The sequence below is a fragment of the Oncorhynchus mykiss genome, chromosome 12 (genome assembly GCF_057628025.1).
Source record: "Oncorhynchus mykiss isolate SJ-2025 chromosome 12, ASM5762802v1, whole genome shotgun sequence".
NCBI classification, from domain to species: Eukaryota; Metazoa; Chordata; class Actinopteri; order Salmoniformes; family Salmonidae; genus Oncorhynchus; species Oncorhynchus mykiss.
Genome location: NC_143033.1, coordinates 6,059,549 through 6,078,568, shown reverse-complemented (window position 1 = coordinate 6,078,568; position 19,020 = coordinate 6,059,549). Strand labels below are relative to the sequence as shown.

Genomic DNA, 19,020 nt, shown 5'->3' with positions numbered 1-19,020 from the left:
TTTTATCCCTCCCCTCCTCTTCCTCCTCACTGTTTTATCCCTCCCCTCTTCCTCTTCACTGTTTTATCCCTCCCCTCCTCTTCCTCACTGTTCTATCCCTCCCCTCCTCTTCCTCTTCACTGTTCTATCCCTCTACTCATCTTCCTCTTCACTGTTCTATCCCTCTCCTCCTCTTCCTCACTGTTCTATCCCTCTCCTCCTCTTCCTCACTGTTCTATCCCTCCCCTCTTCCTCACTGTTTTATCCCTCCCCTCTTCCTCACTTTTTTTTATCCCTCCCCTCCTCTTCCTCCTCACTGTTTTATCCCTCCCCTCTTCCTCTTCACTGTTTTATCCCTCCCCTCCTCTTCCTCACTGTTCTATCCCTCCCCTCCTCTTCCTCTTCACTGTTCTATCCCTCTACTCATCTTCCTCTTCACTGTTCTATCCCTCTCCTCCTCTTCCTCACTGTTCTATCCCTCCCCTCCTCTTCCTCACCGTTCTATCCCTCCCCTCCTCTTCCTCACTGTTCTATCCCTCCCCTCTTCCTCCTCACTGTCTTATCCCTCCCCTCCTCTTCCTCACCGTTCTATCCCTCCCCTCCTCTTCCTCACTGTTTTATCCCTCCCCTCCTCTTCCTCACCGTTCTATCCCTCTCCTCCTCTTCATCACTGTTCTATCCCTCCCCTCCTCTTCCTCACTGTTTTATCCCTCCCCTCCTCTTCCTCACTGTTTTATCCCTCCCCTCCTCTTCCTCACTGTTTTATCCCTCCCCTCCTCTTCCTCCTCACTGTTTTATCCCTCCCCTCCTCTTCCTCACTGTTTTATCCCTCCCCTCCTCTTCCCCTTCACAGTTCTATCCCTCTCCTCCTCTTCCTCACTGTTCTATCCCTCTCCTCCTCTTCCTCACTGTTCTATCCCTCCCCTCCTCTTCCTCACCGTTCTATCCCTCCCCTCCTCTTCCTCACTGTTCTATCCCTCCCCTCTTCCTCCTCACTGTTTTATCCCTCCCCTCCTCTTCCTCACTGTTTTATCCCTCCCCTCTTCCTCACCGTTCTATCCCTCCCCTCTTCCTCACTGTTCTATCCCTCCCCTCCTCTTCCTCCTCACTGTTTTATCCCTGCTCTCCTCTTCCTCCTCACTGTTTTATCCCTGCTCTCCTCTTCCTCACTGTTCTATCCCTCTACTCCTCTTCCTCACTGTTCTATCCCTCCCCTCTTCCTCACTGTTCTATCCCTCCCCTCCTCTTCCTCACTGTTCTATCCCTCCCCTCTTCCTCACCGTTCTATCCCTCTCCTCCTCTTCCTCACTGTTTTATCCCTCCCCTCCTCTTCCTCACTGTTCTATCCCTCCCCTCCTCCCCTTCCTCACTGTTCTATCCCTCTCCTCCTCTTCCTCACTGTTCTATCCCTCTCCTCCTCTTCCTCACTCATCACCTGTCTGTTGTGCTTGCAGCTGTTCTGGGAGAAGCGGTTGAAAGGCCTGAGGGTGTCAGCTATCACAGAAGAGGTCCTCAGGAGCATGGAGCTTCCCAAGGGTTTAACAAGTAGGAGCCCTGCCTGTCGTCTGTTTGTTTAGTTTCATTAGCCTATTATTACTAATATCAGGTTATCGATCATGTTATAGTTGTACATAACCACATTATCATAGTCATAGTTATAATGTATTTGATCCATTATTAGTTCAATATATTTACAGATCTATTATGAATAAAATACACTGGACTGTCAGATAGAGTACATATAAGTTGAAGTCTGTTTATTCATCATATATACCTGATATACCTGAAGAACACAGTCTGATGACCTGATATACCTGATATACATGAAGAACACAGTCTAATGACCTGATATACCTGAAGAACACAGTCTAATGACCTGATATACCTGATATACATGAAGAACACAGTCTAATGACCTGATATACCTGAAGAACACAGTCTAATGACCTGATATACCTGATATACATGAAGAACACAGTCTAATGACCTGATATACATGAAGAACACAGTCTGATGACCTGATATACCTGATATACATGAAGAACACAGTCTAATGACCTGATATACCTGAAGAACACAGTCTGATGACCTGATATACCTGATATACATGAAGAACACAGTCTAATGACCTGATATACATGAAGGACACAGTCTAATGACCTGATATACCTGATATACATGAAGAACACAGTCTAATGACCTGATATACATGAAGAACACAGTCTAATGACCTGATATACCTGATATACATGAAGAACACAGTCTAATGACCTGATATACCTGAAGAACACAGTCTGATGACCTGATATACCTGATATACATGAAGAACACAGTCTAATGACCTGATATACATGAAGGACACAGTCTAATGACCTGATATACCTGATATACATGAAGAACACAGTCTAATGACCTGATATACCTGAAGAACACAGTCTGATGACCTGATATACCTGATATACATGAAGAACACAGTCTAATGACCTGATATACATGAAGGACACAGTCTAATGACCTGATATACCTGATATACATGAAGAACACAGTCTAATGACCTGATATACCTGAAGAACACAGTCTGATGACCTGATATACCTGATATACATGAAGAACACAGTCTAATGACCTGATATACATGAAGGACACAGTCTAATGACCTGATATACCTGATATACATGAAGAACACAGTCTAATGACCTGATACACATGAAGAACACAGTCTAATGACCTGATATACCTGATATACATGAAGAACACAGTCTAATGACCTGATATACCTGAAGAACACAGTCTGATGACCTGATATACCTGATATACATGAAGAACACAGTCTAATGACCTGATATACATGAAGGACACAGTCTAATGACCTGATATACCTGATATACATGAAGAACACAGTCTAATGACCTGATATACCTGAAGAACACAGTCTAATGACCTGATATACCTGATATACATGAAGAACACAGTCTAATGACCTGATATACATGAAGAACACAGTCTGATGACCTGATATACCTGATATACATGAAGAACACAGTCTAATGACCTGATATACATGATATACATGAAGAACACAGTCTAATGACCTGATATACATGAAGGACACAGTCTAATGACCTGATATACCTGATATACATGAAGAACACAGTCTAATGACCTGATATACATGATATACATGAAGAACACAGTCTAATGACCTGATATACATGAAGGACACAGTCTAATGACCTGATATACCTGATACCTGATATACATGAAGAACACAGTCTGATGACCTGATATACCTGATATACATGAAGAACACAGTCTAATGACCTGATATACCTGATATACATGAAGAACACAGTCTAATGACCTGATATACCTGATATACATGAAGGACACAGTCTAATGACCTGATATACCTGATATACATGAAGAACACAGTCTAATGACCTGATATACATGAAGAACACAGTCTGATGACCTGATATACCTGATATACATGAAGAACACAGTCTAATGACCTGATATACATGAAGGACACAGTCTAATGACCTGATATACCTGATATACATGAAGAACACAGTCTAATGACCTGATATACATGAAGGACACAGTCTAATGACCTGATATACCTGATATACATGAATAACACAGTCTAATGACCTGATATACATGAAGAACACAGTCTGATGACCTGATATACCTGATATACATGAAGAACACAGTCTAATGACCTGATATACCTGATATACATGAAGAACACAGTCTAATGACCTGATATACCTGATATACATGAAGAACACAGTCTAATGACCTGATATACCTGAAGAACACAGTCTGATGACCTGATATACCTGATATACATGAAGAACACAGTCTAATGACCTGATATACCTGATATACATGAAGAACACAGTCTAATGACCTGATATACCTGATATACATGAATAACACAGTCTAATGACCTGATATACATGAAGAACACAGTCTAATGACCTGATATACCTGATATACATGAAGAACACAGTCTAATGACCTGATATACCTGATATACATGAAGAACACAGTCTAATGACCTGATATACCTGATATACATGAAGAACACAGTCTAATGACCTGATATACCTGATATACATGAAGAACACAGTCTAATGACCTGATATACCTGATATACATGAAGAACACAGTCTAATGACCTGATATACCTGATATACATGAAGAACACAGTCTAATGACCTGATATACCTGATATACATGAAGAACACAGTCTAATGACCTGATATACCTGATATACATGAAGAACACAGTCTAATGACCTGATATACCTGATATACATGAAGAACACAGTCTAATGACCTGATATACCTGATATACACGAAGAACACAGTCTAATGACCTGATATAGCTGAAGAACACAGTCTAATGACCTGTTATACCTGAAGAACACAGTCTGATGACCTGATATACCTGAAGAACACAGTCTGATGACCTGTTATACCTGATATACACGAAGAACACAGTCTAATGACCTGATATAGCTGAAGAACACAGTCTAATGACCTGTTATACCTGAAGAACACAGTCTGATGACCTGATATACCTGAAGAACACAGTCTAATGACCTGTTATACCTGAAGAACACAGTCTGATGACCTGATATACCTGAAGAACACAGTCTAATGACCTGATATACCTGAAGAACACAGTCTGATGACCTGATATACCTGAAGAACACAGTCTGATGACCCGATATACCTGATATACATGAAGAACACAGTCTAATGACCTGATGTACATGAAGAACACAGTCTAATGACCTGATATACCTGATATACATGAAGAACACAGTCTAATGACCTGATATACCTGATATACATGAAGAACACAGTCTGATGACCTGATATACCTGATATACATGAAGAACACAGTCTAATGACCTGATATACCTGATATACATGAAGAACACCGTCTGATGACCTGATATACCTGATATACATGAAGAACACAGTCTAATGACCCGATATACCTGAAGAACACAGTCTAATGACCTGATATACCTGATATACACGAAGAACAGTCTAATGACCTGAAATACCTGATATACATGAAGAACACAGTCTGATGACCTGATATACATGAAGAACACAGTCTACTGACCTGATATACCTGATATACATGAAGAACACAGTCTACTGACCTGATATACCTGATATACCTGATATACACAGTCTAATGACCTGATATACATGAAGAACACAGTCTAATGACCTGATGTACATGAAGAACACAGTCTACTGACCTGATATACCTGATATACATGAAGAACACAGTCTACTGACCTGCTATACCTGAAGAACACAGTCTACTGGCCTGATATACATGAAGGACACAGTCCAACGAAATGCTTATTTGCTGGTTCACCTCTTGACAGTCCAATGAAATTCTTACTTACAGGTTGACCTCTCGACAGGTTGACCTCTCGACAGCTTTACCTCTAGATAGAGCTTGACCTCTCGACAGCTTTACCTCTAGATAGAGGTTGACCTCCTAGACAGGTTGACCTCTCGACAGCTTTACCTCTAGATAGAGGTTGACCTCCTAGACAGGTTGACCTCTCGACAGCTTTACCTCTAGATAGAGGTGGACCTCCTAGACAGGTTGACCTCTCGACAGCTTTACCTCTAGATAGAGGTTGACCTCCTAGACAGGTTGACCTCTCGACAGCTTTACCTCTAGATAGAGCTTGACCTCTCGACAGCTTTACCTCTAGATAGAGGTGGACCTCCTAGACAGGTTGACCTCTCGACAGCTTTACCTCTAGATAGAGGTTGACCTCCTAGACAGGTTGACCTCTCGACAGCTTTACCTCTAGATAGAGATTGACCTCTCGACAGCTTTACCTCTAGATAGAGGTTGACCTCCTAGACAGGTTGACCTCTCGACAGCTTTACCTCTAGATAGAGGTTGACCTCCTAGACAGGTTGACCTCTCGACAGCTTTACCTCTAGATAGAGGTTGACCTCCTAGACAGGTTGACCTCTCGACAGCTTTACCTCTAGATAGAGGTTGACCTCCTAGACAGGTTGACCTCTCGACAGCTTTACCTCTAGATAGAGGTTGACCTCCTAGACAGGTTGACCTCTCGACAGCTTTACCTCTAGATAGAGGTTGACCTCCTAGACAGGTTGACCTCTCGACAGCTTTACCTCTAGATAGAGGTTGACCTCCTAGACAGGTTGACCTCTCGACAGCTTTACCTCTAGATAGAGGTTGACCTCCTAGACAGGTTGACCTCTCGACAGCTTTACCTCTAGATAGAGGTTGACCTCCTAGACAGGTTGACCTCTCGACAGCTTTACCTCTAGATAGAGGTTGACCTCCTAGACAGGTTGACCTCTAGATAGAGGTTGACCTCCTAGACAGGTTGACCTCTAGATAGAGGTTGACCTCCTAGACAGGTTGACCTCTAGATAGAGGTTGACCTCCTAGACAGGTTGACCTCTAGATAGAGGTTGACCTCCTAGACAGGTTGACCTCTAGATAGAGGTTGACCTCCTAGACAGGTTGATCTCTAGATAGAGGTTGACCTCCTAGACAGGTTGACCTCTAGATAGAGGTTGACCTCCTAGACAGGTTGATCTCTAGATAGAGGTTGACCTCCTAGACAGGTTGACCTCTAGATAGAGGTTGACCTCCTAGACAGGTTGATCTCTAGATAGAGGTTGACCTCCTAGACAATGCAGCAACTATAGAAGAAAGAGTCAGGCAAAAAAAATGTAATTAAAAGTCCAAGACATAATGAGTCATTTAAAGAAACACAATGAGTTATGTGAGTCCGTCTGTGGAGGTTGGGGTGTTCTGCCTATTGTTCTGTTTGTGACCCATGTTCCTGCCGTCGTGTTGTCCTGTATCAGGCGTGGGGCCAGACACGTCAGACGAGACGCTCCTCTCGGCCATCGCCAGCGCCCTCCACATGAGCTCCTCCCCCATCACGGGCCAGACGACCTCGGCTGCAGAGAAGAACCCTGCTATCTGGCTCAACACGTCGCAGCCCCTGTGTAAGGCCTTCATAGTCACTGATCAGGACATCCGGTAAGAACCTGGTGGGTTTCGGGGTCCTCAGTGCATACATAATTACTGTGCACTGTGTACGTCTCTCATCTGAGCTGTGGTATTGATCTGCTGTGGTATTGATCTGCTGTGGTATTGATCTGATGTGGTATTGATCTGCTGTTGTATTGATCTGCTGTGGGCTGTGTTATTGATCTGCTGTGGTATTGATCTGCTGTGGTATTGATCTGATGTGGTATTGATCTGCTGTGGTATTGATCTGCTGTGGTATTGATCTGATGTGGTATTGATCTGCTGTTGTATTGATCTGCTGTGGGCTGTGTTATTGATCTGCTGTGGTATTGATCTGCTGTGGTATTGATCTGATGTGGTATTGATCTGCTGTGGTATTGATCTGCTGTGGTATTGATGTGCTGTGGGCTGTGGTATTGATCTGCTGTGGTATTGATCTGCTGTGGTATTGATCTGCTGTGGTATTGATCTGCTGTGGTATTGATCTGCTGTGGGCTGTGTTATTGATCTGCTGTAGTATTGATCTGCTGTGGTATTGATGTGCTGTGGGCTGTGTTATTGATCTGATGTGGTATTGATCTGATGTGGTATTGATCTGCTGTGGTATTGATCTGCTGTGGTCGCAGGGCCCCACACACTGTCGCAGGGCCCCACACACTGTCGCAGGGCCCTACACACACTGTCACAGGGCATCTGCCAAACCCAGATTTGTCCGTCGGACAGCCAGAGAACGCGTTTCCACTGCTCCAGAGTCCAGTGGCGGCCAGCTTTACACCACTCCAGCTGACTCTTGGCATTGCTCATGGTGATCTTAGGCTTGTGTGCGGCTGCTCGGCAATGGAAACACATTTCATGAAGCTCCCGACGAACAGTTGTGCTGACGTTGCCTCCAGAGGCTGTTTGGAACTTTTTGGAAAGGTGGCATCCTATGACGGTGCCACGTTGAAAGTCACTGAGCTCTTCAGTAAGGCCGTTCTACTGACAATGTTTGTCTATGGAGATTGCGTGGCGGTGTGCTCGATTTTATACACCTGTCAGCAACGGGAATGGCTGAAATAGCCGAATCCACTAATTTGAAGGAGTGTCCACATACACTATCAATACAAAAGTATCTATTTCCATCACTCCAGTATCCCTGTACAATGATAATATGGTACTGACCTTGTATATAGTATGGTACTAACTGACCCTGTATATAGTATGGTACTAACTGACCCTGTATATAGTATGGTATTAACTGACCCTGTATATAGTATGGTATTAACTGACCCTGCATATAGTATGGTACTAACTGACCCTGTATATAGTATGATATTAACTGACCCTGTATATAGTATGGTATTAACTGACCCTGTATATAGTATTAACTGACCCTGTATAGAGTATGGTATTAACTGACCCAGTATATAGTATGGTATTAACCTGACCCTGTATATAGTATGGTATTAACTGACCCTGTATATAGTATGGTATTAACTGACCCTGCATATAGTATGGTACTAACTGACCCTGTATATAGTATGGTATTAACTGACCCTGTATATAGTATGGTATTAACTGACCCTGCATATAGTATGGTACTAACTGACCCTGTATATAGTATGGTACTAACTGACCCTGTATATAGTATGGTATTAACTGACCCTGTATATAGTATGGTATTAACTGACCCTGTATATAGTATGGTATTAACTGACCCTGTATATAGTGACCCTGTATATAGTATGGTATTTACTGACCCTGTATATAGTATGATATTAACTGACCCGAATATAGTATGGTATTAACTGACCCTGTATATAGTGACCCTGTATATAGTATGGTATTGAACTGACCCTGTATATAGTATGGTATTAACTGACCCTGTATATAGTATGGTATTAACTGACCCTGTATATAGTATTAACTGACCCTGTATATAGTATGGTATTAACCTGACCCTGTATAGAGTATGGTATTAACTGACCCTGTATATAGTGTGGTATTAAACTGACCCTGTAGATAGTGTGGTATTAACTGACCCTGTATATAGTGTGGTATTAACTGACCCTGTATATAGTATGGTACTAACTGACCCTGTATATAGTATGGTATTAACTGACCCTGTATATAGTATGGTATTAACTGACCCTGTATATAGTATGGTATTAACTGACCCTGTATATAGTATGGTATTAACTGACCCTGTATATAGTGACCCTGTATATAGTATGGTATTAACTGACCCTGTATATAGTATTAACTGACCCTGTATATAGTATGGTATTAACCTGACCCTGTATAGAGTATGGTATTAACTGACCCTGTATATAGTGTGGTATTAAACTGACCCTGTAGATAGTGTGGTATTAACTGACCCTGTATATAGTGTGGTATTAACTGACCCTGTATATAGTATGGTATTAACTGACCCTGTATATAGTATTAACTGACCCTGTATATAGTATGGTATTAACTGACCCTGTATATAGTATGGTATTACCTGACCCTGTATATAGTATGGTATTAACTGACCCTGTATATAGTATGGTATTAACTGACCCTGTATATAGTATGGTATTAACTGACCCTGTATATAGTATGGTACTAACTGACCCTGTATATAGTAAGGTATTAACTGACCCTGTATATAGTATTGTATTAACTGACCCTGTATATAGTATAGTATTAACTGACCCTGTATATAGTATGGTATTAACTGACCCTGTATATAGTATGGTATTAACTGACCCTGTATATAGTATGGTATTAACTGACCCTGTATATAGTATGGTATTAACTGACCCTGTATATAGTATGGTACTAACTGACCCTGTATATAGTATGGTATTAACTGACCCTGTATATAGTATGGTATTAACCTGACCCTGTATATAGTGACCCTGTATATAGTATGGTATTAACTGACCCTGTATATAGTATGGTACTAACTGACCCTGTATATAGTAAGGTATTAACTGACCCTGTATATAGTATTGTATTAACTGACCCTGTATATAGTATAGTATTAACTGACCCTGTATATAGTATGGTATTACGTGACCCTGTATATAGTATGGTATTAACTGACCCTGTATATAGTATGGTATTAACTGACCCTGTATATAGTATGGTATTAACTGACCCTGTATATAGTATGGTATTAACTGACCCTGTATATAGTATGGTATTAACTGACCCTGTATATAGTATGGTATTAACTGACCCTGTATATAGTATGGTACTAACTGACCCTGTATATAGTATGGTATTGAACTGACCCTGTATATAGTATGGTATTAACTGACCCTGTATATAGTATGGTATTAACTGACCCTGTATATAGTATGGTATTAACTGACCCAGTATATAGTATGGTACTAACTGACCCTGTATATAGTATGGTATTAACTGACCCTGTATATAGTATGATATTAACTGACCCTGTATATAGTATGGTATTAACTGACCCTGTATATAGTATGGTAGTAACTGATCCTGTATATAGTATGGTATTAACTGACCCTGTATATAGTATGGTATTAACTGACCCTGTATATAGTATGGTATTAACTGACCCTGTATATAGTATGATATTAACTGACCCTGTATATAGTATGGTATTAACTGACCCTGTATATAGTATTAACTGACCCTGTATATAGTATGGTATTAACTGACCCTGTATATAGTATGGTATTAACTGACCCTGTATATAGTATGGTATTTACTGACCCTGTATATAGTATGGTACTAACTGACCCTGTATATAGTATGGTATTAACTGACCCTGTATATAGTATGGTATTAACTGACCCTGTATATAGTATTAACTGACCCTGTATATAGTATGGTATTAACAGACCCTGTATATAGTATGGTATTAACTGACCCTGTATATAGTATGGTATTAACTGACCCTGTATATAGTATTAACTGACCCTGTATATAGTATGGTATTAACAGACCCTGTATATAGTATGGTATTAACTGACCCTGTATATAGTATGGTATTAACCTGACCCTGTATATAGTGACCCTGTATATAGTATGGTATTGAACTGACCCTGTATATAGTATGGTATTAACTGACCCTGTATATAGTATGGTATTACCTGACCCTGTATATAGTATGGTATTAACTGACCCTGTATATAGTATGGTACTAACTGACCCTGTATATAGTATGGTATTAACTGACCCTGTATATAGCATGGTATCAACTGACCCTGTATATAGTATGGTATTGAACTGACCCTGTATATAGTATGGTATTAACTGACCCTGTATATAGTATGGTATTAACTGACCCTATATATAGTATGGTATTAACTGACCCTGTATATAGTATGGTATTAACTGACCCTGTATATAGTATGGAATTAACTGACACTGTATATAGTATGGTATTAACTGACCCTGTATATAGTATGGTATTAACTGACCCTGTATATAGTATGGAATTAACTGACACTGTATATAGTATGGTATTAACTGACCCTGTATATAGTATGGAATTAACTGACCCTGTATATAGTATAGTATTAACTGGCCCTGTATATAGTATGGAATTAACTGACCCTGTATATAGTATAGTATTAACTGGCCCTGTATATAGTATGGTATTAACTGACCCTGTATATAGTATGGTATTAACTGACCCTGTATATAGTATGGTATTAACTGACCCTGTATATAGTATGGTATTAACTGACCCTGTATATAGTATTGACTGACCCTGTATATAGTATGGTTATAACTGACCCTGTATATAGTATGGTATTTACTGACCCTGTATATAGTATGGTATTAACTGACCCTGTATATAGTATGGTTATAACTGACCCTGTATATAGTATGGTATTAACTGACCCTGTATATAGTATGGAATTAACTGACCCTGTATATAGTATAGTATTAACTGGCCCTGTATATAGTATGGTATTAACTGACCCTGTATATAGTATGGAATTAACTGACCCTGTATATAGTATAGTATTAACTGGCCCTGTATATAGTATGGTATTAACTGACCCTGTATATAGTATGGTATTAACTGACCCTGTATATAGTATGGTATTAACTGACCCTGTATATAGTATGGTATTAACTGACCCTGTATATAGTATTGACTGACCCTGTATATAGTATGGTTATAACTGACCCTGTATATAGTATGGTATTAACTGACCCTGTATATAGTATGGTATTAACTGACCCTGTATATAGTATTGACTGACCCTGTATATAGTATGGTATTTACTGACCCTGTATATAGTATGGTATTAACTGACCCTGTATATAGTATGGTATTAACTGACCCTGTATATAGTATGGTATTAACTGACCCTGTATATAGTATGGTATTAACTGACCCTGTATATAGTGACCCTGTATATAGTATGGTATTAACTGACCCTGTATATAGTATGGTATTAACTGACCCTGTATATAGTATGGTACTAACTGACCCTGTATATAGTATGGTATTAACTGACCCTGTATATAGTATTTTATTAACTGACCCTGTATATAGTATGGTATTAACTGACCCTGTATATAGTGACCCTGTATATAGTATGGTATTAACTGACCCTGTATATAGTATGGTATTAACTGACCCTGTATATAGTATGGTATTTACTGACCCTGTATATAGTATGGTACTAACTGACCCTGTATATAGTATGGTATTTACTGACCCTGTATATAGTATGGTACTAACTGACCCTGTATATAGTATGGTATTTACTGACCCTGTATATAGTATGGTACTAACTGACCCTGTATATAGTATGGTATTAACTGACCCTGTATATAGTATGGTATTAACTGACCCTGTATATAGTATGGTATTTAACTGACCCTGTATATAGTATGGTATTAACTGACCCTGTATATAGTGACCCTGTATATAGTATGGTATTAACTGACCCTGTATATAGTATTAACTGACCCTGTATATAGTATGGTATTAACCTGACCCTGTATAGAGTATGGTATTAACTGACCCTGTATATAGTGTGGTATTAAACTGACCCTGTAGATAGTGTGGTATTAACTGACCCTGTATATAGTGTGGTATTAACTGACCCTGTATATAGTATGGTATTAACTGACCCTGTATATAGTATTAACTGACCCTGTATATAGTATGGTATTAACTGACCCTGTATATAGTATGGTATTACCTGACCCTGTATATAGTATGGTATTAACTGACCCTGTATATAGTATGGTATTAACTGACCCTGTATATAGTATGGTATTAACTGACCCTGTATATAGTATGGTACTAACTGACCCTGTATATAGTAAGGTATTAACTGACCCTGTATATAGTATTGTATTAACTGACCCTGTATATAGTATAGTATTAACTGACCCTGTATATAGTATGGTATTAACTGACCCTGTATATAGTATGGTATTAACTGACCCTGTATATAGTATGGTATTAACTGACCCTGTATATAGTATGGTATTAACTGACCCTGTATATAGTATGGTACTAACTGACCCTGTATATAGTATGGTATTAACTGACCCTGTATATAGTATGGTATTAACCTGACCCTGTATATAGTGACCCTGTATATAGTATGGTATTAACTGACCCTGTATATAGTATGGTACTAACTGACCCTGTATATAGTAAGGTATTAACTGACCCTGTATATAGTATTGTATTAACTGACCCTGTATATAGTATAGTATTAACTGACCCTGTATATAGTATGGTATTACCTGACCCTGTATATAGTATGGTATTAACTGACCCTGTATATAGTATGGTATTAACTGACCCTGTATATAGTATGGTATTAACTGACCCTGTATATAGTATGGTATTAACTGACCCTGTATATAGTATGGTATTAACTGACCCTGTATATAGTATGGTATTAACTGACCCTGTATATAGTATGGTACTAACTGACCCTGTATATAGTATGGTATTGAACTGACCCTGTATATAGTATGGTATTAACTGACCCTGTATATAGTATGGTATTAACTGACCCTGTATATAGTATGGTATTAACTGACCCAGTATATAGTATGGTACTAACTGACCCTGTATATAGTATGGTATTAACTGACCCTGTATATAGTATGATATTAACTGACCCTGTATATAGTATGGTATTAACTGACCCTGTATATAGTATGGTAGTAACTGATCCTGTATATAGTATGGTATTAACTGACCCTGTATATAGTATGGTATTAACTGACCCTGTATATAGTATGGTATTAACTGACCCTGTATATAGTATGATATTAACTGACCCTGTATATAGTATGGTATTAACTGACCCTGTATATAGTATTAACTGACCCTGTATATAGTATGGTATTAACTGACCCTGTATATAGTATGGTATTAACTGACCCTGTATATAGTATGGTATTTACTGACCCTGTATATAGTATGGTACTAACTGACCCTGTATATAGTATGGTATTAACTGACCCTGTATATAGTATGGTATTAACTGACCCTGTATATAGTATTAACTGACCCTGTATATAGTATGGTATTAACAGACCCTGTATATAGTATGGTATTAACTGACCCTGTATATAGTATGGTATTAACTGACCCTGTATATAGTATTAACTGACCCTGTATATAGTATGGTATTAACAGACCCTGTATATAGTATGGTATTAACTGACCCTGTATATAGTATGGTATTAACCTGACCCTGTATATAGTGACCCTGTATATAGTATGGTATTGAACTGACCCTGTATATAGTATGGTATTAACTGACCCTGTATATAGTATGGTATTACCTGACCCTGTATATAGTATGGTATTAACTGACCCTGTATATAGTATGGTACTAACTGACCCTGTATATAGTATGGTATTAACTGACCCTGTATATAGCATGGTATCAACTGACCCTGTATATAGTATGGTATTGAACTGACCCTGTATATAGTATGGTATTAACTGACCCTGTATATAGTATGGTATTAACTGACCCTATATATAGTATGGTATTAACTGACCCTGTATATAGTATGGTATTAACTGACCCTGTATATAGTATGGAATTAACTGACACTGTATATAGTATGGTATTAACTGACCCTGTATATAGTATGGTATTAACTGACCCTGTATATAGTATGGAATTAACTGACACTGTATATAGTATGGTATTAACTGACCCTGTATATAGTATGGAATTAACTGACCCTGTATATAGTATAGTATTAACTGGCCCTGTATATAGTATGGAATTAACTGACCCTGTATATAGTATAGTATTAACTGGCCCTGTATATAGTATGGTATTAACTGACCCTGTATATAGTATGGTATTAACTGACCCTGTATATAGTATGGTATTAACTGACCCTGTATATAGTATGGTATTAACTGACCCTGTATATAGTATTGACTGACCCTGTATATAGTATGGTTATAACTGACCCTGTATATAGTATGGTATTTACTGACCCTGTATATAGTATGGTATTAACTGACCCTGTATATAGTATGGTTATAACTGACCCTGTATATAGTATGGTATTAACTGACCCTGTATATAGTATGGAATTAACTGACCCTGTATATAGTATAGTATTAACTGGCCCTGTATATAGTATGGTATTAACTGACCCTGTATATAGTATGGAATTAACTGACCCTGTATATAGTATAGTATTAACTGGCCCTGTATATAGTATGGTATTAACTGACCCTGTATATAGTATGGTATTAACTGACCCTGTATATAGTATGGTATTAACTGACCCTGTATATAGTATGGTATTAACTGACCCTGTATATAGTATTGACTGACCCTGTATATAGTATGGTTATAACTGACCCTGTATATAGTATGGTATTAACTGACCCTGTATATAGTATGGTATTAACTGACCCTGTATATAGTATTGACTGACCCTGTATATAGTATGGTATTTACTGACCCTGTATATAGTATGGTATTAACTGACCCTGTATATAGTATGGTATTAACTGACCCTGTATATAGTATGGTATTAACTGACCCTGTATATAGTATGGTATTAACTGACCCTGTATATAGTGACCCTGTATATAGTATGGTATTAACTGACCCTGTATATAGTATGGTATTAACTGACCCTGTATATAGTATGGTACTAACTGACCCTGTATATAGTATGGTATTAACTGACCCTGTATATAGTATTTTATTAACTGACCCTGTATATAGTATGGTATTAACTGACCCTGTATATAGTGACCCTGTATATAGTATGGTATTAACTGACCCTGTATATAGTATGGTATTAACTGACCCTGTATATAGTATGGTATTTACTGACCCTGTATATAGTATGGTACTAACTGACCCTGTATATAGTATGGTATTTACTGACCCTGTATATAGTATGGTACTAACTGACCCTGTATATAGTATGGTATTTACTGACCCTGTATATAGTATGGTACTAACTGACCCTGTATATAGTATGGTATTAACTGACCCTGTATATAGTATGGTATTAACTGACCCTGTATATAGTATGGTATTTAACTGACCCTGTATATAGTATGGTATTAACTGACCCTGTATATAGTGACCCTGTATATAGTATGGTATTAACTGACCCTGTATATAGTGACCCTGTATATAGTATGGTATTAACTGACCCTGTATATAGTGACCCTGTATATAGTATGGTATTAACTGACCCTGTATATAGTGACCCTGTATATAGTATGGTATTTACTGACCCTGTATATAGTGACCCTGTATATAGTATGGTATTAACTGACCCTGTATATAGTATGGTACTAACTGACCCTGTATATAGTATTGTATTAACTGACCCTGTATATAGTGACCCTGTATATAGTATGGTATTGCCTGACCCTGTATATAGTATGGTATTTAACTGACCCTGTATATAGTATTAACTGACCCTGTATATAGTATGGTATTAACTGACCCTGTATATAGTGACCCTGTATATAGTATGGTATTTACTGACCCTGTATATAGTATTAACTGACCCTGTATATAGTATGGTATTTAACTGACCCTGTGTATAGTATGGTATTAACTGACCCTGTATATGGTGACCCTGTATATAGTATGGTATTAACTGACCCTGTATATAGTGACCCTGTATATAGTATGGTATTTACTGACCCTGTATATAGTATGGTATTAACTGACCCTGTATATAGTATGGTATTAACTGACCCTGTATATAGTATGGTATTAACTGACCCTGTATATAGTATGGTATTAACTGACCCTGTATATAGTAAGGTATTAACTGTCCCTGTATATAGTATGGTATTAACTGACCCTGTATATAGTATGGTATTTACTGACCCTGTATATAGTATGGTATTTACTGACCCTGTATATAGTATGGTATTTACTGACCCTGTATATAGTATGGTATTTACTGACCCTGTATATAGTACGATTACTTACTTTCTCGTGTTCTTCCTCTTGTCGTTTCTTGCGTGACGTGGTTATGGATTTTCACTTCACCTGTGTACGTGACATTAAAACCTGAAAATTGTTTGAGTTGCAGTATATTCTCCTCACTTCAGACAGCTCCCACTGTGACACACACACACACACACACACACACACACACACACACACACACACACACACACACACACACACACACACAGAGACAGAGAGCTCCCACCTCTCCCTCCCAACTCTAATCCTGCCAGAGCAGGAGGCCTATTGTTTTGTATGGAAGCTAGCGTCAGGGAGACAGAGCGACAGCACAACTGAAATGACCATTTTGGCATTTGCAGAGAGCTGCTCACAGAGAGAACTGAACACGTGCGGCTAGGAGATACACTTCTTCTCTGATGTAATGGGCAAATTCTTAGTGTTTCAGTCCATATGGAAACATTCACCATGCGTGTTCGAGGGTGGAGGGGGGGGGCATTTTTTTTCTCAATGTACATTGTACATTTTTTTTGTACATTTTCTCCTCCTCATCCTGACTGAATGTGATGCCATAGAAAAAGAATGAATAGAATGCGTGAGCCACATCAATTAAACATCATTTGAATGAATATTCTACATTACCACGGCAATTATTGCATCACAATACCTGGCAGCCGTAGAGAGAGCGTATGAGTTGACCCGTTATACTGCCAGGATTAGAGGTTCCAAGTCTGTTCTATTCATTGTGTTTCTATCTCACTCAACCACACTCAGCTGTTGGTTCCAAACACACAAAATGCATTGTTTTTTAATACTTATGATGGTTATTTTCATTTCATCATTGTCTTAATCCATAACCGTCGGTTATATGTTAATTAATTAATGGTTATACGTTAATTGTCCCAGTCCTCAACAGGAGTGTTATTGTCCCAGTCCTCAACAGGAGTCTTATTGTCCCAGTCCTCAACAGGAGTGTTATTGTCCCAGTCCTCAACAGGAGTGTTATTGTCCCAGTCCTCAACAGGAGTGTTATTGTCCCTGTCCCAGTCCTCAACAGGAGTGTTATTGTCCCAGTCCTCAACAGGAGTCTTATTGTCCCAGTCCTCAACAGGAGTGTTATTGTCCCAGTCCTCAACAGGAGTGTTATTGTCCCAGTCCTCAACAGGAGTGTTATTGTCCCTGTCCCAGTCCTCAACAGGAGTGTTATTGTCCCAGTCCTCAACAGGAGTGTTATTGTCCCAGTCCTCAACAGGAGTGTTATTGTCCCAGTCCTCAACAGGAGTCTTATTGTCCCAGTCCTCAACAGGAGTCTTATTGTCCCAGTCCTCAACAGGAGTCTTATTGTCCCAGTCCTCAACAGGAGTGTTATTGTCCTCAACAGGAGTGTTATTGTCCTCAACAGGAGTGTTATTGTCCTCAACAGGAGTGTTATTGTCCTCAACAGGAGTGTTATTGTCCTCAACAGGAGTGTTATTGTCCTCAACAGGAGTGTTATTGTCCTCAACAGGAGTGTTATTGTCCCAGTCCTCAACAGGAGTGTTATTGTCCT

The 19,020-nt window shown here is 39.0% G+C and overlaps 1 protein-coding gene across 1 annotated transcript in view; it reads left to right on the top strand.

Annotated features, from left to right (window-relative positions):
• Window positions 1-19,020, top strand: part of mbd2 (methyl-CpG binding domain protein 2) — a 117,274-nt gene that overhangs the window by 58,497 nt on the left and 39,757 nt on the right. Inside the window, 2 exon segments of the mRNA XM_036936779.2 lie at window positions 1,434-1,524; window positions 6,885-7,062. Coding sequence (XP_036792674.1) covers window positions 1,434-1,524; window positions 6,885-7,062 — 269 coding nt within the window.